The sequence below is a fragment of the Dermacentor variabilis genome, chromosome 1, assembly GCF_050947875.1.
Source record: "Dermacentor variabilis isolate Ectoservices chromosome 1, ASM5094787v1, whole genome shotgun sequence".
Taxonomy (NCBI): domain Eukaryota; kingdom Metazoa; phylum Arthropoda; class Arachnida; order Ixodida; family Ixodidae; genus Dermacentor; species Dermacentor variabilis.
In genome coordinates, this window is record NC_134568.1 from 84,081,981 (window position 1) to 84,105,300 (window position 23,320).

Consider the following 23,320-nt stretch of genomic DNA (forward strand, 5'->3'; position numbering starts at 1 on the left):
TGTAGTCAGTGATACATGGCGAAAATGACGGGACGGTCAGAATGACGAGGCGATGTCCTGAGCGCAAAGAGCCAAGCAAGACCGCAACGTCGCCCTATGCTAAATGGCAGTAGTACGCTGCCTCGTCACAGCTCGCGCAGAGAAACACGTCAAAGGAAAAGTTGGAGATGGGGTGTGAATATACGCAGGCAGGTATACGACTAACTGGGGGGGGGGGGGGGGGGTGTAGTGGTTGGAAACGCTTTCTACCTGCTACGTCATTTCACGTCAAAATTGATACGAAGGATCAACGTCCAAGCGGACGCCACGCATCCCACACCTTGAGGATGTGAGTGCTAAGGCGCTATGAATGACTAGAGCGATGGAAAACGAGAAAATAAACCTACTTCTGAAGAGTTGCTGCTTCAGAAGACATTAGACGGAAATGCTATGTTTTACTCTATTAATATTTTCATTTTATAGAGGCGAGAGACGGATAGCCACAGACCACGTTCGTTATGATCTGTTGCACCATGTTGCGAACACCGAAAGAGAATGAGATATTCAGGGAGGTTAGGGCAGCGTATTGGAACCGATGGCTATACCTTGCACTGGGGCAACAGGGCAAAGATATTCAAAGGTAATAGAAGCAGAACATCGTGAGTTCTGCGGCACAACTTTATGGCACCACGTCTGGGAATCCAGGACAAAGTCATTTGAAATGATTCAATAAACGTATGACAAGATGGCCATCAGTCACACGAGCTGTTTCGAGCGTTATTCGCGTTTCAAAAGCGGAGTGATCGAGCGTCACTGTAACAACAGGGGTCAGGGCAGCTTCACGTGAACACGATTCATGAAATTGTTGAGCAAACGCAAGAATGTTCGCATGACCCACCGTGGTTGCTTACTGGCTATGGTGTTGCGCTGCTAAGCACGAGGTCGCGGGATCGAATCCCGGCCACGGCGGCCGCATTCCGATCGGGGCGAAAACACCCGTGTACTTCTATTTAGGTGCACGGTGAAGAACCCCAGGTAGTCCAAATTGTTTCGTATACGGTGTTTCGTATACACTGTATACGGTGTGACTCATAATCTAATCGTGGTTTTGGCACGTAAAATCCCATAATTTCAGTTGAAGAATATGAGCATGACTACTTCAAAATATTTATTCATGGCGTTGTTTGCACAGCTTTGTTAAGCGTAAGTGTGCAGGCCACTTTACCGTTCGTTTTTACATGCGCATCATTGCTGCACACTTTGTCTCCAGAATCTGAAGACAGCGTACAATACATCGAATTCTGACGTGAAGTCTGCTAGTAGGTGTTGGATGAGCTAACTTTCACACAACGTCATTTCCAAGGATACAGCTTAAGCCAGCGATTACAATCGGGAGACTAATGCAACAGTGATTGCTGTGGAAGAGCACAGAATCTGAGACTCGGAGTGAAGAAGGCACCGTATTGGTGGAGAGCGCACCTAACGCATCCTCGTCGTTTTATTCAGAACTCGCGGAATTATGCAAAGTGAATTCAAGCCTGACGGCAAGACTATCAAACTAGTGGAATTGTCTGAGGAGTGTCCATGAAGAACATGAAGTGAAAACAAAAAACAACACAAGGCCCCCCAATTCACAAAGATTTTCGTCTGCGAGAACAACGGGCGGTCAGCTTCGCTAATGTGCTCGCTATGATGATTAGCCAGCGCCTATTCTTACAAACGGCTCTGACGTATGTAGCACAGCTCTGTGAGCAGGGGCCCAGCAATGTCGCATAAGGGCAACTGGACGCTCCTTCGCAGGAATACATCCGCTTAGAGAGACCTCGAAAAAACATGCTTTCTTTTATAAAGGCCCTGAAATTGTATTTGTACTAAATTATATCCTCACAGCGTCAACTTGAGCTAAGAAGGAGTGCCCAAAGACGGGGTAACCTAAAAGCAAGTAATTGCTTCAATGAGGTGATAAGCAAAGGTCATGCCGACTACACGTGTACCAGGAAACGCCGCCATGGACCACATGGACCACCTTACAACCGCACAGGGTTCCTATATATGACACGCGCTTAGATGTCAGTGCAGCTGATGCGGCTGCGCACAGCACATACGTAGCTTCGAAGTCAAAACAGACGAGCGACACTTTGCCGTGGCAGATTTGTGAAGATACGCGTATTCGTCTTACGAACATTTATGTTTAAAAAAAAATGCATCGTGCATATAGTGCCCCTCCCCCCACCCTTTTTCCCCCCTTTCTTTTTTCGCAGAAGAAGAATGAAACCAACGTCTAAAATCTCAGTTCACAAGACAGCCAAGAGTGAGTGACTGATTCTTCATTCACCACATTCGCCCACGCTCTCTAGCTTTCATTCCTAAATGCAGACGTAATCCCAGGCTCGGGTCCCGCGCGGCCCCGAACCGTCTTCCAGCCGCCATTGTGTCACTGCACGCGCGCCGTCTCTTCGCGGAGCCACTGATTCGGGGTGCGCGTCCGGACCGGACGGGAGAGCCGCCCTCGAGCCGGCGGCGCTCATTAGCGTGCAAATCAAAGAGGCCATCATATCTGTGACGCACTGCGTCTGTTCGCGACGTTGTGGCTGGCAATTACGCGACGCGTCCGAAGAACACAACGCGATGCCTTGTGCACGAAGCGAGACGTGCACAGACGTTATGAGGCAGGATGAAATTATCTGAGAAAAGAAGAGCGCGGATGGTGAGAAAGACGCTGGCGAAGAACAATTAACTTTTTTTTACGCCATAAAGCGTGTCTGGACGCAGCAACCGCGACTTAAAGAAAACAGGAAGCTGTAGGAGAAGACGTCACGACAAAGACGTCACGATCAAGGCTTGTCCGACTGCCGAATAGGCGAAAAACATAGATGACAGTCAACGGTGAAGCTTTTCAGTTACGCTTTCTTTCTAAACATATAGCGATACCCTGTCTTCCTAGCTCAAACTATATCGCGCATGTCGAAAAATGTTGTGAATAAGACGTCTGAACCACGAGGAGGGCCTGAAGCATTAAGGCAGGACGGAAGCCTTAGAGGGCGGGATATGGAAAAGGAAGGGCAGATGTCTATCGTGCGGCAGATCTTTAATGAAGCTGCAGGTGCAGACATTGTTTTAGGCGCAAACACCAGAGACAAGAGGGCAGCTTCTAGGCGCGTTCTGCGCGTGTCCCACCCCAACAATGTGCGTCACAATGCCCGAAGGCGAAGACTTGCACAACCGCAAGGGCCCGAAGTGCTGCTTTTATTTCACTTTTATCTTTGTGGAGTTTATGAGCCACTTTACTCCTAGCAGATTATCAGCTTAATTCTTCAGGTGTGACACAAAGGGCTCTATAGATGACAGCGAGTGGCATGCCTACTCGTTGAAATGGACAGACGGATTGACGTAAACCCTTGTCTCGCAAGTGGTCTTTCCTTTTTATTTTGTTAGCATGGGAGGGAATGCTGCTTCATATAAATATTTTCTTTCTTTGGCTGCCACACTCACGCGGAAAAAAAGGCGTCTATAAAGACGAAAATGCCCCGAAAGTCCATGCCTTTGGAATACAAAATATCGCTATCACGTGGCTGTGCGAATGACGACGTAGACAGGCTTGTTAAACGGGTCCTTCCATCGTAGACATAATGCGCTTAGCAATGTATGCGAACAAGGAATGAAACAATACTATGTTCTGCGTCAGTCATGTATTGTGTGGATAATGCAGTGACGTCAGCGGATGGAATGAAGGATAAACGGTGAGACAACTGATGGAGCGAGGCTACAACGATGTCCATGGCGACGCGCTGCGAATAGTATGGAAGAGCGGTAGTAACAAACGACGACAAGGCTGTAATTAACACTCGCTGTACTTTCCTTGGGTCCTGTGCGCATACATATACTAGCCTCTCTTGGTTGCGATTTAGTTCCACCTTTAGGCTCGCAACAATGACACAAACGAAATGTCGACTGCGAGGAGCCGAAGATTGGTTCAGTCTGCGTGCTTGTGCGTGCGTGTTGCTCAACAGACACAAACAAGCGCGCGCGCGGTGGCTGAAACCATCGAATATTAAGTTATGGGGTTTTACGTTATGGTTAGTTATGGTTTTACGAAACCACTTTCTGATTATGAGGCACGCCGCAGTGGAGCACTGCGGAAATTTTGACCAGCTGGGGTTCTTTAACGTGCACCTAGATCTAAGTACACGGGTGTTCTCGCATTTCGCCCACATCGAAATGCGGCCGCCGTGGCCGGGATTCGATCCCGCGACCTCGTGCTCAGCAGCCCGACACTATAGCCACTGAGCAACCACAGCGGGTAACCATCGAATATTATTTCCAAAGTTAGTGATAGCTTTCCTGTGTGAACTGCTGCATATTCCCATACCATCCGTGAATCACAAAACCTTATGAGCGCACCAACTGACGACCGACGACGTCTCCAAAGCCGTCGATCAGCCATCTAATGTCAACGAAGGCAACAGCAATGAAGATCCTGTAAACAAACCAATAATTTTGACGGCAAGGGAGGCGATAGAATGGAAAGCGGGAAAAAAGTGAATCTGTCTGCGTGTTTGTGTGTGTGGGGGGGGGGGGGAGGGCACTTACACACGTAAAATAGAAATGCCAGGTTTTTCGACCAGAATGTAGTCACAAGAGCAGCTTAAAAAGCAAGCTCCATATTTCGCGAATATCCCAGGACTTGCCGCTAAACGCTGCGTTGGCTTTGAAGTTTTGCTGCTGGGCAGGAGGTCATGGGTGGGATTCCTGGCAGCGGTGGCAGAATTTCGATGGAGGCGGAAGGCAATAACGCGCGCGTACTTAATTTAGTAAGTAAAGCGCTAACAAAGAAGCTCTTCCTGCCAGCAAACAATGTGACATCACCGATGCTCCAACTGCTGCGCCAATCGAGCGACTGTTGGTTAGCAAAACAATTAGGAGGACGCTTAAGTTTCGCCTTTAAGAGTGGAACGCGATAGCATTCAAAGATCCCTGACTGCTTTTCACGCTTCCTGGCAACTGAAGCTTATGTAACCGTAATGTTTACCGGGAAACGCTGGCGGCGAACGCTATGCACGAAGGCGACCTTCTGGTAGAAACGCGGCGTCTTGCGTGGGCCGCGATGCGGCGGAGGTGAACGCCATCTGGAGGTGTTGCAAGGAACCGGGTGCGCCACTTTATGGCCGTTGTGATTTGTGTGCGCCGGCGCGGGCAAATCTTGGAGGCCGTGGCCGCTCTATGGATGGGAGAAACGCTGGAAAAGGGGTTTGTGCTTCGAGTTTCCGCGTAACAGAATTATGTTTTCTCGTATATTCAAATTACAATCCGACAATATCATATCTGCAGGTTGTCTGTAAGTCGTAGTTTACGATTTTTCTGACGTATTTTACCTTGGGAAATTCAATTAGTCCTGTAACTTCCTTGCGCTACATGGACGACCGGCGTGGTTCGAAATGATAATTGGCGAAACGACGGTCGATGCTGGACGCCGACGTCGGATTTTCTGCGACGCGGACGCTCGATCCGCCGGTCAGACTTCCCGACAGAGAAGCGGTGTTTGATGACACTTGCGGAGAGAAGGATTTTACAGAGTAACAATGAGTGCAAATACGCACTGAAAATCTCGCGGTGCCCAGACCTGGTCGTTTTTGCTGTCCAAAGAAGAAAAAAAAAGAAGCCTCAGACTCCAATGACACTCTGGTGACCTCAACTGATTTGAGCGGGAACAACACTGGACGAGACTGCGGTGTCGCCGGGTGCGGTGTCCGGCCAGGGTAAGATATGCTCGTGCGCATATGCCCCCGTGCTAAAACTCAGTGGGCTTAAAGGGACACTAAAGGTTACTATTAAGTCAACGTGGACTGTTGAAATACCATCCCAGAAACCTCGAAACGCTTGTTTCGTGCCAAGGAGAGACTTATTTTAAGAGAAAATGCGTTCTGAAGCGTCCGCGTACCTCTAGCGCAGTTCAAATCGCCCGCCCTCCGATCGAGGAGAACTGACATCATGGTCTCATAGTGACGTTGCGCCATCGGTGAGTAGAACGGCGTCCGCAGACGGCGCTACGGCTTTTCTGCGCAAAACGCGAACGCGCGGCCAGAAACAGAGCCAAGACAGAGCCGACAGCAGAGCGAAAGCGGGAGTATGGTGGCTAGCGGAAGGAGAAACGAATTACGTCCCACGTTACGTCCCACGGCACACGGAGAGTCCGTTTTCGTTAAACTATAGGCTGCAGCGAGCTCGCAGCGTGGTCGGCGTGGTCTATGAGAAGCGACGAGCCTTTTCGCACTCGCAACAGGGCATAAAAATTTGCGAATCGACGCAAAACTCGGCCTAGAAACGTGCTTCGCCACAGCCAGGGCTCAATACGACCCAAGCTGGCACGACCCAGATGTCGTTTCCCGCACCGCCACCAGGCGCCGCTACTATACCTCACACTCCAGCGCAAGACGCCCATAAGCTGGTACTTCATTCTATGACGCTAACTTCGACGCTCGTCGCAATGGACCCTGACACCGACAGATTGGCTCGCGATGGTGGGCTCAACTTCAGCGATTTGAGCACCGACGAGCGCGACCTGCTTCTGAGGGCTCGCACTGCCGGCGTCGTTGCGTACTACGACGGCGGCCTCGACACCGGCTCTACGGAGCGGGAAAGCAACGAGGGCTTCCCACGACATCACATGGACGTGGCATTCTCGCTGCTTGTTCCAAATGAAAGTTTCGCGAGCAGAACCCTCACAGCACGACGCGATAACGAAACTACTGAAACTCCAAAGCGTGCGCGGCGCAGAGTCGAGCGAAAACGAAACCTTTCGAACACCCATATTGCTGAAGGGTAACGTCAAAATGTTATTTTTTCCTAGAATCGAATAGACGTAGACAAGTAGCATTTTTTCCGGCTTATAATCGAATGAAATGATATTTTTAATACGAGTAGTTGAGTATTAGTAACACAAATTATGAGGAGACCTTTCGTCATCGGGCTAGTACCGGAATGTCGCTGGGGGGTCTCAAATCGTGTCATGCATTTACCTCAATTTCTCGGTTACTAAAGCTCTGTTCGCGATTATATTGACGCCTTAGACGTTCTAGAACATTGCTCTACCACTTTAACTTGAGTTTCTGGTAACCTTTAGTGTCCCTTTAAGTGTCGAGATGTGGCAGGGCATCATCGTGCTTCATTTGCCGAGCAACGTTGCAAACCTACATTCTATGAGACGTAACTTTTCGCTACAGCCCAGCAGGATTCCCTGCTGTATCCTAAACACAATGTTTAGTTTCACATAACTATATACAAATCAAAACAATACCGAAATTCTCAGGAAGACAGACGCTTGAAAGGATGAACAGCCAACATTTCGACAAGGGGAGTTCTTTCTCAGGGCATGGGCTAGCTGCTTTTGCAGCTGTTACCCTGACAAAGACAAGTCTCCTTGTCGAAACAGTGGCTCCAGAGTGACATCCCTTGTTCTACCATTGTTATAAACAAAACGAATTTGACGCCAACCCGAATTTCGGTTAGGCATTTGAAGCGACGAAGAAATTACAACTACTTCTCTACAGAAAGTGTGAACAGCAGGATGGCGCAGTATCTATGTGCCATCTGTAGCCATACGAGCGACATATCCCGATGGGGTCGCGGACAGACAATATGCGCTACTGTCTGGACCTCATTATGGTGCTATACATGCTCTGCATTTCTGCTCTCCGGTCTGCGCAAGTATTGTTCGGACCATACATGAAAGGCGTGAGGGCAGCAGCTGCTGATCGCAGTGTAGCAACGAAAAGTACCACGGCGATTTCGCCCAAGTGGTTGAGGAGTATATGAGGGTCGCGACAGTCGCTACCACCGCAGTCGCTACGGCCATTTCGCCGCCGCTTCGGCAATGCTGTTCAGCCACTTCAGCAGTGTCCTTGTCGCTGAGCGTGGCCCTGGGCGACTGAGCGTGCCCGATGCGCCCCTGCGAGCTGCTCCTGATGCGTTCTAATCCCTACAACCGGACCTCCGCACGAGCGGTCTTGTGGCGTTCGTCAGCGACAACAGGCTTCTCCCTGTTCCCTGCAACGCGTTCGACCGTGTCGAAATAAAAGCACTAGGCAATTAACTTGGCTGGAACGAACAGACACGCCCTACATTCAGCGCCGGTTGACTTGCCGCAAAGCTTCGTGAACATATACAGTTCGCACGGTATTTAATTTCGGCGCATCGAAGCATGCAATATCACTCTCATCGTTCGCCCGTGTCAAATGCTCCACAACTGGAGGTGAACTTGATGACGAGCATTCTCTCACTGTAAATTGCTTTTCTTTTCTTTTTTTTTCGCGAAACGTCTTTAAGATCAGCCAGAGGGGTCGCTTGCTACAATCGCATGTAACGACAACACGTTATAGGATTATTGCCTAAATCTTTGCAACCATAAACCACACGTGCCTTATTTTGGTATCGTTGTGTGAGGAAGCAAGACATCACTCTATCATGTGTGTCTTCTGCAATGATGGCGCCGCTGGCGCATCACGCATGACGCAATCGGAGCTAAAGATAGCCTCTTGCCCGGCGTTCAGACAGTCCTAGCACGGTAGTACGTTTGTCCATCCAAAAAGGAAAGGTCGCGTTTGAAAGAGCTCAATATACCACAGCAGGTATAATATATCAAACTCAACCCGCCGTGGTTGCTCAGTGGCTATGGTGTTGGGCTGCTGAGCACGAGGTCGCGGGATCGAATCCCGGCCACGGCGGCCGCATTTCGACGGGGGCGAAATGCGAAAACACCCGTGTGCTTAGATTTAGGTGCACGTTAAAGAACCCCAGGTGGTCAAAATTTCCGGAGTCCTCCACTACGGCGTGCCTCATAATCAGAAGGTGGTTTTGGCACGTAAAACCCCAAATATTATTATATCAAACTCACACTGGTGCTCATAAAGAGTTATAAATCCTAGAACTGTGGCAATTTGTTGCAGAAATTTCGCTCTTGCTCAGCCATGGGCGCCCCTGCATTCGACACGTACGGTCCAGAAATGGCATGGCGACACTCGGGCAGCAAGACAGGGGGATATCCAACCTCTCTGACCACGGCATAACGTGCCCGTCTCCATAGGGAGCGCAAGCGCATGAGACTGAGGAAAGAGCAGAAGCCCCAACCATCTACGAGTGCGGCTGGCTCAAGCAGGGCATGAACAAGTCTCGGGCGCCACCAATAGGGGGATCATTTCGTTACCCTAGTGCCCACACACCTCTGTAAAACAAACAAGCGGGCCAGCTACGAATAGGCCGTGACCACAATTGCAAAATTGGGCCGTAAGACGGCCACTAGCTGTAAATATAAGTTAGGCATGTAAACTTTCTAATGCGTGAATAAACGCAGCTTGTGCATTTGGTTACGTCATTTCTCTACCCATAGTGCCCACACGCCGTCTGCATCACGCACAAGACTTTTCATGGACCCCACTGCGGCTGCGTGACTGATACAGCCCACACAATTTTTTAAAAAGTTTTTTCGATACTTATCTGCCAATAAAGCTATACGACTTCCAAAGAACAAGAAGTAGCAGTGAGAGGAACTATTGTTTTGCAGGACCTGACCCACACATAAGTCAACTGAATCTTCTTAATTCGTAGACGTGAAGCAAGGCATTCGACTTACGTTTGGGGCAACAAGTGACTTTATGGATATACGGCCACTGAACTCTGTAGGCCGGCGGTTCTAAACAGCTGTCACGCCGGCTGATTTTTGACAGCCCGAGCGCAACACTATCGTTATTTGAGGCGTCAGTGTTCATAAATCAGCGAGAAAGGAGGTTCAATAACACGTATACTTCCCTTAATTGCGTATAACGTTCCAAAATATACCAACGTAAAGAAAACGGAACATCCTATATAACCCGGGACACAACGGTTCTCGTATTCCTCCACAAAACTGGTGCACTCGAGATGTCGAAAAAGAGAGTGCCAGTGTTTAGAAGCCGAAAACGAAGACAAACGGCTTCCGCACCGTTCGTCTCACTCACACGATGCCTTCCGTCAAGTCGCGTCTTAGGACACGGCGTTCTTGCAGAGGTTTCTTTCCTATATACACGAAGTGAGTAGCCCCAACACATGCGATCGCCACGTGAGTCCAGTCACAACAAGGAATCGCGGGTCAGTGACGAGTAAACCCGCAGTTGGAGAGAGAGAATTTATTTGAAGGAAGGCAGAGAGGTCGGCCTGAGCTAACTTCCTCCAACGCGCAGTCACTGCGACAGAGCAGAAGCGCCTCCCGCGTGCAGACGTTCCTCAGCACCGCGGTAATGCCAACAGTTCTTTCACCCGTGCTCACTATGGATGAGTCACCGCTACGTGACCGGCCTAAACAGGAAACGCACACACGAGATTCCGCTACTGTTTCTTAGACAATATCCACATCCACTCCAGAGTCCGCCCATTACTCCCACGCACTCGCACGAGAAAGAAGGGTTCGTCTGCGTTTACAGCTGCCGTAGTGTGTGTACAGCTAGCTGACGCCGAAAGAAAGGGCACAGGCGCCAGTGAGGACGCTGAATGAACAAAACATTTAAGTGTGCTCATCTCTAGGGGTTTGCTTCAAGCCAACGGCGCGCACAGCCAGGATATATGTTACTAACAAATTTCGGTGCCGCGACGACGACCACAGCTCCCGCGCCCGTTCGGAGCATCCGTGCGGAAATGATTCTACATTTCAGCTTTTCTTAAACTAAAGTGAAGCAACGGCTGTTAAGGCAACGTAGTGACAGTGGCGGCGGTATATTGCCTCAGATGTTTCCTACCGCACTGGCATGTGATAGAGAGCACGGAGCCCTCCGTTGGCTGTACATGAACGTAAAAGATTATGTACCTCACTGCGATTACATGGTCGGCTGCTGCTATAGATACACGCCGATTCCTGAGTTGCCAGAATTTCCGTGTGCTGGAACAAGCCATCGCCAATAAGGCAATTAGAGATGACGCACAATGCGGCACATTATTTTTAGACAATGCATTCTATAGAGCACAGGCGACATCAAGAGAAAAATGGCCACGATATACGAACCAAGGGTGGCTCGCGGGAATAAGTGAGAGCGGGGAACGAGGGAGGCGATAATGGGGGGAAACTCCCAATCCCAGCAGGTTGTCATCTCGCGGTTATTTCCGTAGCTGAGGGGCGTCAGACTTTTCTAAAACGTGACTCACTCGGAAAACGTATATGTAGCGTGTACGTGCACGACATGAAATAAGAATAAATAAGTGCACAAGGCGCAGTAAGAAAACGTATAAAAACATTTGCAAGGTTGAAGTGGGAATTCCTTTTCGAACTAAAGCCGGACTTCACGATTCAGCTCCCGCGCAGCGACATAAATATGCGCGAACTCACGGCACGGAACGCCGTCGCGCGTGTTCTGCGACACACAAATGAGCCAATAATCTCGCTTCCCATCGACTTCTGTATCATTGTAACTCAAAAGTGTGTTTGTGATATATAAGCGCGTCGTCGCGTCTACATAAATAAATAAATAAATAAATAAATAAATAAATAAATAAGGAAAGAAAGAAAGAACCAACGAAACAAAAAACAAAATTGAATAAATATCTCTTAATTTGTAAAAGGACCCAAATATCCTACTTATCCTATATCATTATACGTAGCAATACCATACGCCTAACGCAATTCCAAAAGACCGCCCGAAGCTGTAAATGTGAAGGAACTGAACTATATCTTCATGATAACGACCAAAGAGGCGCCAAGTTAACTCATTATATATAGACAAAAGAGCAATGGTTCTGTATACGACTCCTTTACTGTTTTCATATGGGACCTTTACAAGGTGGGAATAAGCAGTGTTATAGACAACCTTTTATTAATTATAGAAATTGCATAAGCTTGTGAAGGTGGCCTTTAGATATTGGAAATGTTCCTCACATACACCTTTACCAACCACTGTGCGAGTTTTCTTTTGTTTACTTTACAACGTTCAGTAGCGACAAGAGAGAGAGAGAGAGAGAGAGAAAGGCAAAGGAAAGACAGGGAGGTTAACCAGAGATTATCTCCGGTTGGCTACCCTGTACTGGGGGAGGGGCAAGGGGATGCGATAGGTGAGAGAGAGAAGGATAAAATAATTTTAAAAAGAACTACACACACACACAATATCTATACTAAAGCTGTATATGTTGGCTTCACAACACAACACTCGTTGCCTGCATATCTTTCTGACCGCAGGTGCCCGAGACGAACATATACCGGCGTTTCAAAGACATATTATCTAAGAGTAAAACACTGCTTCTGCAACTGCTCTGTATTGAGTACAGTGGCATAATTTGCTTCACGTATGTACGGACTCCATATTATTGTGACGATCCTCCCATTTGTCGCAATTTATTTGTTGTTTACATGTGTTACCCTCAAGCCCCGACGGCAATACAGAGGGGAGTCGTCAAACGGGAAGCATAACTATGAAATACGAAAAATAAGATAAACAATCCAACATGTTACTAATTCCTAGATATACAATGTTATGCATTTCTTGCTTAATAGTTTGCAAGTACGACTAATAAGTAATGTGGAAAGTTGGGCGAGTTGTTGATTAATCACCATACCGTGTTGGTGAAGCAGCGCACTGACCAGGACAAGGCGGAGAGACACATGATAGCGAATGTCGTGTATTCTCGTGTACCTTCGCCTTGTCCTGGTCAGTTCGATGATTCACCAACACGGTGTAACGACTAATAAGGTAAACAAAATAACATCTTGATAATTCTTGTTAATACAATGGTAGCTAATGTCTCAATCGTTTGCGAGTAGGGCACATAAACGAAAAAAAAAACATGTTAATCATTCCTAATTATAGAACGTTAGCTAATGCCTTACGAAATAGTTTGTTATCGACAACGGCGACAATTTCACCGAGAACGTGGTTCTACTGCTGTGACGACCTGGGATGAACTACATGTTTACATCGATGGCTCAGTCACCCATACAAATTCAGCTGCCGCGGTGACTTTTATATAACGCAGCAGTGCCTTCATTGCAGGTCGCGCTGATCGTGTAGGCCAGTTTCCGAGAATGTTGTCTTCCGTGAGTGGGCGCTTGTCCAGTTGATCTAGCGTGACTGAGGGGGCTGCTCTTTGAGGTTTGAAACGAGGGCACTCGCAAAGAAGGCGCGCGATCGCTTCGCTGAACCGGCAGAAGTCACAAAGTTGGATGTTGGCTATTCCAATCAGAAAGGGGTACTCATGAAAGTGCTGCTCCACGCCATAGACGGACTAGAAGGTTGCAGTCACGTCGTGGAACGTGGGACACGTCCGTACGGAACGGTAAATTAATGTCCAGGGTGTGAAGGCGTGTACTTCTGAAGTCGGATGCATTCTATTGAACCAGTGTTAGGCTACGTGCAAGCACGGAAAGTTTTTTCGCTGCGTCGGGTCTCAAAAGAGGAATGGCAACTCAATTGACGCCGTCATGGGCAGATCGGGCAGCTGCGTTCTTTCGATCATTGCCATGTATGCCACAGTGACTAGGACACATAATAATATATTGCATCGTGTCCTTCTCAACTACTCGATGGTGCACTTGTCCGATCTCTGCGACGAGCTGCTCATGTGATCCGTGACGTAGTGCGGAGAGTAAATTCTGGAGCGCTGTCCCGGAATCACAGCGGGTTGACAGTGGGTGTGGTGGTTCCTCCTGAACGAAATGAGGAGCCGCACTGAGGGCGGTCAGTTCAACAGCTATCGTTGACGATACATGTGACGTTTTTATCTGTATTTTGACAGATTTTGCTCCAATCACCACCCCGCACCCTTATTGTCCGTCTATGGCTTGGAGCAGCCTTTTCAAATGCGTACACCTTTCTGTTCGGAATAGCCAACAGCCATCATTGTGACTTCTGCCGGTTAAGCGAAACGATCGCGCGCCTTCTTCGCGAGTGCCCTCGTTTCAACCCGCAAAGGGCAGCTCTCTCAGCCACGCTAGACCAACCGGACAAGCGATCGCTCACGGAAGACATTCTCAGAAACTGGCGTACACGAACATCAGCGCGACCTGCAATGAAGGCACTGCTGCGTTATTTAAAGTCACCAGACTCTGCAACAAGTTGTGACTGTGCACTGTGTGACGTAGAATGTATTAGTGGGACGTTGACACTGTGTAACACTATGTAACGCCTTAGCAGACTGCGCCCACAGAAGCAGTTCTGTATTGTATGTGTGTGTATGTGCGCCTATCTGTCTCTGTCTGTGTGCGTATGTATGTTTGCTTATTTCGTATTCATTATCTCTCATCTATCGCATCCTTTCCCCCAGTACAGGGGTAGCCAACCGGAGATATTGCTAAGAAGAGGAAGCGCGATGCACAAATGTATGTGCAACTATTTATATGGGGAAAAGTTAGTGGTAATCGCGCAGGCTGGCACAAAGATCACAGCTCCAGGAGACAGACTATCGCTTCCTCTTTGTCTCCCTTTTGCGCGCGCGGTCCAGTCCAAACGCACCGTGGCACTATTATCTGGTCAACCTTCATGTTCTTCCTTTGCCTCTCACTCTCACTCTCTCTCTCTCTCTCTCTCTGAAAAAAAAAACCGATTGACAGAAAGTGTTAGTGCTGCCTGTTTGAACTCCGACTTTATGCGGATGATCGATGCGGCTCGACAGGCAATGCGGCTGAAAAATGAAGTCATTGTGAAAGTAGGAATGGTAATAAAATTTGTGAAGCAGGGTCAAACGTGCTATTGTTCTACAAGACGCAAAATGGAAGATGTAGTCTTTCATTGATGTTGGATATGCTAGCGGTACGGTAATAATTTGAAATCATGAATCGGACTGAATTATTTTGAACAAGCTCGAGTGAAGAAATAAGTGCCCGTATACACAAAAAAAGCTTTTACGGTAAAACTGCTTGTGCTCAACGACGACGACCGGACGATGGTAGAGTGCACTAACGAGCGAAAAGCTTTGCGAATTGGGCCCCAGGGCTCGGCTGGCATTCGCTGTATCAGAAAGTTTGTGCACTCAGTGCGCATTCTTTACACTAGGAAAAACACAAACGAAGTTCAAAGCCTATCCAAACCCTTATCGCGTGCACTTAAGTAAGGGCATGACCATGCACGATCGCAGAGAAAGTAATCTAAACTGCACAATTGAAAGATGTCCCTATAGGCGGGAGTGAGTCGTCGTCCGCATAACTCGACGAAATTCGACGGACTAGCCAGACGATTATAAACGTATATTTCTGCGAAAAACAAAAACAAAACAAACCCAAGATGACGGATGTGCGTTTAGGAATAAGCACAACCTAAGGCTTAGACTTATTCCCTTGTCAGCGTAAGGTGTTGACATCTTTACAGCCGGGGTCGAGACCTACCACTATGGACATTGTCAAATTCCGCCATATTGTCAAATTCTGTAATGTCGGCATTTTAAGCAAATCAGAGCCCTGCGGGGCAACCAGATTTGACAAGTTGGGGAACTCTACAATATACAGCGGTATTTGTCAACGTCCAGAATTGCAGCCCGCGTCCGTCTCGGCGAATTCTCTCCCGTTCGCACTACGGGCAGTGAAAGGGCCCGACGCTTCTTCCTCGCCGTTCATCCGGAATGCGCACCATCAGCGCGACCAGCCAAGCGCATCTGGCTGCAGCCGAGGAAGCTCGCAGACATGCGCCGCCGAGCATGCACGCGGGCGGTGCGCGCGCACACGCACGGCCAACATGCGTCCAGGCGCCCGCGCGCGGCGCGAGGCCAACTGCTTCGCGCCGATGCCTCCTCTGCTCTCAGTGGAGAAATCAAGGCCGCAGCGGTTGTCTCCGAGGCGCTGTGCCTTGCATGGTGGTGGTGGTGGTGGTAGAAACATTTCAATCCGAGCACGGCAGAGGCCCGGCTGAATTTATTCCAAGCCGCATCTACAATGTACAAAATAACTTCATCCACTTTGCACGTGCCCTGGCACGCACAGCCCGCGAAAGTGCACTTGCGGGCGTGAAGTTGGAGAGGTGACCAACCTGAAGACTGTGAACGATGGTTCGTGGACGATCCATTTCACAAGTCGCTTTTGCACTGTCTGCGAGAAACGGGACTCCGTGCTTATTTATATTCCATTTCATTCCGATATTATATCGCGGGACAACCCAGGCGAATGAAAGACAGAGCTTTCGTTTCAATTTTCAAGGCGAGACGACCAGAAATAGTTAAAATAACTGCTTCACGAAGAGCCCTCACTTCATTCCCTCGCAACCAAAGGCCAGGCGCGTTCCTTCTCCGCACGTTGTCGGCGCAGACGGTGCGGAGCAACGGCTCGCTGCACGTGCCTCGCGCTCCACAAGAGCAGACGGTGTCCGTATTCCCGCGAAAGGTGGGCCTAGGCGGCCGTCGGTAACAGTTCTGTTTTTATCAAGGCCACCGAGCAACGCCGTCAAAGTCACCACAGCGGCTCCAAAGGTGTCTCGTGATGCATCCGGCATGTTACTGCTTATACTCGCAGTCTCTCATGATGCATGTTATTACCCTCGATGCACCCCCCCCCTCCCTCATGCACTAGCGCTACTATTAAATCATTTTCTCGGAACGCGTATCCTCTGTCAAAGCACGCGCACACACCGTGCGCTGCGCATGCTTTGACAGAAGCTTAGCGACGACAAGAGAGGTTGGCAGCAGGCGTGGTGTGTAAAAGCTCCAGCTCGGATGCAACAACCAACCGCGGTCAGAGAAACTGTCCTCTACCGTCCTCAGATACAAAGACACATATACTGTCCTCTACACCGTTAGAAGGGCCAGTCTGCTCGCAGCATTTTGCGAAAGACGGCGGGCTGCGAAAAGCATGACCTCCGAACAATAGCACCCGGAAGTTTCGAGCGAGCAAACACGTCAGAATTCACCGACTAAGCGAAATGCTAGAAGCGAGTGTGCGCGCTGTATCGCTTTCCGACTATACTGCGTAATAAAGAAACTCTGCAAAGGCGTGCAATGCGCCATTTATGGGCTCCCATGTGCAAGCGTCACGATCAGAATGCTGCCTACGACCTATGCTCACTTTTGTGATTATTGAGATAGATCGCCATCCACCATTACCTTCTTTCTTTCTTTTTTTTAGCAACTGCCCTCATCAGTACCAAACACATGCGCTTGGAGCGCTAACGTACGTTTGGACGTTCCCAATAGTGAAAGCAGTGAAAAAAACGATCCTCTTCCCAGCTTCATACCTTAATAAAGACTTCGATAAAGCAGACAGGCATCGTGCGCACCTGCATTTGTGTGTTTTTACACTTATATATCCTGCACTAAAAATGTCTACCTCTTAGTCATCCTTTAAAGAACAAAGTGCGTCACACTAATGTCAATGCCCTTGCCCGCACAAAGGCAAACAAGCATTCTTTGCAGGCGCATAGAACGAGAATCGGTTTTGAAATATAACGAGGCAGCTCGTCTTCAACACATCGTGCACGAAAATAATAATAATCGAAAAGCTCACAGCCCAATAAATTATTTCTTCCTTTCTTTTTCTCGCACAAGCCATGTGCGCTTTCATTCTTTCAAGTCAATCCTGCGACGACATCACTATCTCTGCATTTTAGAACGTGCAGCTATAGTGACGATCCGCATACATAAATATGCGCGGTGACAGCCTAAGAACTTATTACAACCTCAGCCTACAAAACCGCACTACACCTGCCTGTCCTCTGTGGTTCCGCACTCCAAAACATAGTTCTCTGAGAGTCGCCGATATCGATAGAAGCTCTCCACAGCCAGAGGAACCGACAAAAGGTTGCACAGGGTAGTCGTATTTAATAAACCAATATTAACATTGTAATATGTCTGTCGCGCAACGAAAGGCTCGTATAAAGTGAGTAACAAATAGAAGTAACAGATACTAACATTTTATTAACTCTTCTTTTCACAGAGCGTTTTCCAGTACGCGAACCCCGACACCCGAACGACCCGCAGACAAAACTTGACGGACTTCTACGACTGATTCGAACGTTGCGAAGTTGCAACCTCGGACCGCACGGTGACTTTAAAAGGGCGCTTCCAACAGCAACTTTAGCTTGCCCCTTCGAGCGTTTCCGTTTTTCATTACCTCGTCTGTATGTAAGGCATTATAGAACGCACGCCCACGTCAGGGGACATGATAGCCACCATTAATTGGCGGGTTGAAGACCTAAGGGAGCACGTTGACTGACTGATCGGCGACACGAAAAAAATATAATAAACGTGACGCAGCAGTGTAGTGCGCGAATATGGCCACTTATCCCGTGTATGCACTGGGCCTTAACGGGCACGGTGGCAATCACAAAAGGAGAGTGATAGCCTGCGTAAAGGGGAGAAAACAGAGCCTCGCGAACATAACGCCGCGTTCTTCGTTGCTGCAAACCTCCAACCCGATCTTTCCTCGTCTGCGCATTTGACGAGCGGGCCGGGCTGACTCAACCAACTGGGGCGATGGCCTAGCTAGACCTGGCGAATCGCCCGAAAGGCTACGTAACATGAGCGCAAAAGGCAAAACTTTAGACCGACATGTAGAGCTTGAGAACAGGGGCCGAATTCACAAAGCTTTCCATTCGTAAGTACTCATTGTCAATGGCCGGCCGCCATCGCTAATAATATGTCCAGCATCAGGACTGGCTGAAATTTTCTTTTACGAACAATTATAGCGTAAGAGCTCCTTGTGAATACGGGCCCTGATCTTTCGGACCGGTATTCAGGAATAGTTCTTACGCAAGAATTGTTCGTAAGAACAATTTCTTCCAGCCAATCCTGATGCTGGAGACATTATTCGCGAAGCCACCATGCTAATGGCAAGGAGCACTTAAGAGCAGAAAGCTTTGTGAATGCGGCCTCCAGTTTTTATCTGCTGGCTGCGCACCGCCGATCCGACACCACCATGCACGTTCGCCTGCCCTTTCCACAGCGTCACCAAGCCGAGTCGACCTATGGCTGCGCTGGCTGGCTCACGCAAGTATGTATCTCGCCGTCGAAATTGAACCGCCGGGGAAATTTCAAGCCAAAAACTTCTTTTGTTGCGGTCATGCAAACACACTATGACAGGTTGCCGGACCGCAGCTAGCGTCTTGAAGGGAGCGCATGCACACACTAACATAATGGGGGATGCGGCATGGCAGATGGTGGTTGCGGGGAGGTGCTGCAGTGTACAACACGGATCAGCTACTCTGCTGCCATTACAAAAGACTTGCGCAACCACCACGCAACAGCCGTGCAAGCGGCATCCCTGCATATACATATCGTGGGGCCACTCACGTCGGGGCCAGACAGACAAGAAGCATCGGTTCACAACGCTTGTTCTCTGCGTGCTCACCGCACGTTTTGGAAAGCGACGATTAATCACGCACCTTGCTCGTCTCTTTGCGCAACTGTCTCGACAAGGAGTGTTTCCTTGAGCTCATTACGTGGCGAATTAGACACTCTAAACTGCGCTGAAAGCAAGAATGCGCTGAAAGCAAGAAGTGCGCGCTGCGAAAAAAAAAAAAAGTCAGCGGCAGAAATTACACGCGAAACTGCGAAAGGAACGCTTCACGAACTTTCCTCTTGAGGCATAATTTCTTTTCCGCCTCAAGATAGAAAATACGCTCAGATGGCGCTATTGTGTCGTGAAAGTACGGTGTCAGTTTTCTCTCAGATAAAGAGAAAATAGGATAGCATCAAGTCGCCGAATTCGGACGCAAGAAAACGGCGCATAGAGACTAAAGGCGAGACGAAGTACGAAGTGCACTCGGCTTCGCTCTAGACCGTCTGTGTGACGTAAGCGCCCTTATTCTCTGTCATGCACGCTATGAAAGGTCGATAGACTGCTTCGAGCAGCAAGTGACCGTAATGGTTAAGATCACAGTTCTTGCCAACGTAGAATTGTCGCACTTCGGTGCAGCGCAATAAGCCTCCGAGTAGCATTCACAAACGGCCCAAGAAAGATAAATAGGATAAATAGGATAAATAGGACCCACGAGAAAAAGGAGCATGAGGAGAGCACAAACACTGCGGAGTAACGCAGCTAAAACCCGGCAGCAGATCAAACAAACAAGACAGAATGCTGCACTCATTCTCGCCACGCGTTCTCTGCGGGTTGTTACGCACATTAACATACGGTAAGAAAACCTCGTCCAGCAAGCCCACCCTTTGGACGAGACCTCAAGAATGCTGCCCTCACACAATTGGACATGTCTACTCCGTGTGCTACACGTCCAGAAGAAAGTGCTCGCAACAATGCCGTACTTGATGTACTCGATTCTCTCTCTCTCCGCTTTTCTGCTCACCCACCCATTTGCAAAAGGACGATCGCGTCCGGCTCGCCTACCGTGCCTTCCGCAGGTGGAGCAGGCAGGTCCGCAACCTGGCCGCGCAGGCGTCGCGAACCTTGGCGCCGTAGCCGTAGCTGAAGCGGACGAGCGTGCGTAGCACGCTCTTCAGGAGGGTCGCCAGCGCGCGCAGCCCGGCGACCAGAGACGCCAGAACACGTTCGCACGCGGCGCGGCCCCGGTGCAGGCAGCCGAACACCAGCGTTGCGTTCCGGCGGCGGGCGCCACCGGCGTTGGTAGTCCACAGGAGCTGCGCGTCGAGGGCGAACGGCGGAGCTTGGTCGATCAGCAGCGACAATCCGGGGGTCCAGCCGAAGCACGCCGGGGAGAGCACGACGCACGACCAGCCGGAGACCGAAGCCGTCAAGCCGGACGACGCCGACGAGTGGCCGCGCCGCACCTGAGCGAGACGCTGCGGGCGGCGCCGCGCGCGGGGCGACGACGATGACCGCAGCTGACGGCGTGCGGCAGCCGGTGGACACTGCTGCAGCCGGCCCGCCGGGGAACCTCGCGAAGACGTTTCGCGGCTGCCGCCGCTCTCCAACGGAGCACTCGCCAAGGAGGCGCTGATCATTCTCTCAGCGCGCGTACCGACGCGAGCTGCTGGCCGCGGGCCGGACGAGGAAATGAAAGGACGAAGCCGACCGCGCTTGCCCGTGTTGCCAGGGGAAAGAAAGAGCGGGGAAAAGTCGGCTTAAATGACGGCGCAAGCACGACAGGTGACGCGCTGCGCGGCGCTCAAAGGGGACCGACGCCGCGAGAAGGGCGGGCGGGAAACGTCCACGGAGATATTGCGTAGCCTTTGTTTCGGTGGCCGTTTCTCCGCTTCGGCAGCGACAAAGGCCAAGCTGCGTTTCTCTCTCCTTCTTTTTTTTTTCACTTCGCATAATACGAGAACGCCGCGCAGTGTGTCACAACGCCGACTCAGACGAGTGGTGCGTCAGTCCAGAAAGCGATGCATCGCATCTCCTTCTGTCCATCAATCCTGGATCCCTCAGTGATTCAACTATCCCCAGTGCGTGTCGCTATACGAAGACTGCAAGCTCAAGTACGCTTTTGAACAGGGGGCGGTGAACCTATGTACACTGCAGCAGGCGTTCGCTCTCCACGTACTTGAATCGCTAAGCCAGTGCCCCGAACGACATCTGGCGACCGCATCAAAAGGTCACGTAGAGGAGAAAACACACCGGGATATCCACGCATAAGAGGCGTCTTCGCTCTCTTAGTGCTTTTAATCCGTTTCGCGTCGCCGAAAAGGTCCCGCCTGCACACTTCACCGGGTCACCTCGCAAATAATTCAGACGAGGGTACTCGCCTTGTAAATCTGGATATAATCCACAGGGGCAGAAAAGCAAAGAAAGAAAGAAACAGCGAAAGAGAACGGAACAATGTTCTTATTTACCCCGCATATAACGCGGGTTAATCATAAGCCATGGTGTGCTCTTGCGCGACTACGACACTGATATTATCGCACGTGATCCTACCAGCGCTTTTATTGCTACAATGATGCGAGCAAACGCGCCTATATAACACCGAGTGGTTCATTTTTTGTTCCCAAAGCACGCGCACTGACAACGCACATGTACGAGCCCCTGCGGAGTGAACAACCTCATGAACGCGCCACTGACGTTATCTGCCGAACTGGCCCTAAGACGCATCCTGTCGGACTGACTCGTAAATGGCAAGACACTGGAAGGGAAGTTGAAAGTGCGATTGCGCGAAAGCGGTCATCAGCGAAAACATGCGTAGTAAATGAAAACATCGCTAGATATGCAGCTGCTTAAAATACTGCCCTCCTTCGCCTTTTTCATCCATTTACTCGAGTCTTCGACCGAGCTCATAGAGATGCACCGCCCATGTCTTATGTTTCGTTGCCCATCCCACATGAATATGCAGGGTCTTCAAAGTTAAACTAACGCTAACTTTAACAAGAACGCTATTTTATTTTATCAAAAACACATAATCAAGTTTGAGACTCAGTCGGCTGATTTCGAATACAGAGGCGCGGATTTCGACACAACGTCAAGCCCCCATCGTGACATAGCTTACTGCGTGTGCCACATCGTTTGCAAGCTGAGGTTGGCTGGCGAAAACAAGCAACGAGTGACTTTTTTCCCTTTCCCTCGCGTGCACTGAAGCGTAATCGTCAGCCTTCTTCATGTAACGCGATAAAAGTTTTGCATAATCGTTTAGCGACGGAAATCTGTTATAGCTACGTCACAACGGGGGCTTGACGCTGCGTTGAGAACCAAGTGCAAGCCTCTGAATGCAAAATTAGCTGAGTGTCCAACTTGATGATGAATATTTCGGAACAGAACCGCTCCAGGAGAATCTTCAAATGTCTTCAAATACAATTGTCTTAACGTACGAAATTTAAACATGTACCATAATCATGATAATAATCAAGCTGATTAAGAAATATTTTTTCTATTAATTACGCTTTTGTTGACCAACCAGTTTGTTCGCTAAAATTGTACCCGCCAAAGCGCATAACCCGCTTGCCCAAGCAGATTTTGCGTAGCTCGCATCGCGTTTTTATTTTATTTAAAATTAGCATTAGCTCAACTTTCAAGACCCTGTATATGCGCCCTCTTTCCATCGCAGGCGACTCACGAGTGCGGTTCACGCCTGACGACACGAGACTAGGAGCCAGCAACAGGTCCGAGTAACTCGCGCACTGAAATACGAGGTAGAATTGTGTGCGAGAGAGATGGGCTTGATTTACTGCAATTGATGTTTCCAGAAACTGCGCATGTTTCCAAGCGCGCAAGTTTGCTGTAATTTACTCCACAGTTTGCTACTATAACATGCCTTCCTGCGCTGCTTCCAACAAGCGCTGGAATCTTTTTTTTTTTTTCGTTTCCAAAGGATAGTGTGCGCCGTCTTGGTCTGCTACACAGTAAAGCCTGAATTTAATGAAATTCGATTTTACGATTTTTTAATTAACCAAGTGGTTTTTATACCCGGCACATATTCATAGAGCCCAATCAGTTGAAAAACCTCGAAGCTACGATGCGAACTAAACGTCCTGCACGATGCAACATTGATTGGAAGGTGACTGCAAAGGGGGGCAG

General features: G+C 49.3%; 1 protein-coding gene across 3 annotated transcripts in view; it reads right to left on the reverse strand.

Annotated features, from left to right (window-relative positions):
• for (cGMP-dependent protein kinase for) overlaps nt 1–23,320 on the reverse strand; it is a 207,576-nt gene that overhangs the window by 101,827 nt on the left and 82,429 nt on the right. Inside the window, exon 1 of one of the 3 annotated variants that reach the window (XM_075690791.1) lies at nt 20,246–20,891. The exons of 1 other annotated variant lie outside the window; for it this stretch is intronic. In XM_075690791.1, coding sequence (XP_075546906.1) covers nt 20,246–20,820 — 575 coding nt within the window. In that variant the 5' untranslated portion in view covers nt 20,821–20,891. Of the gene's footprint in view, nt 1–20,245; nt 20,898–23,320 lie in introns of those variants that run through there. One more of the 3 variants, XM_075690809.1, reaches the window with a different exon arrangement.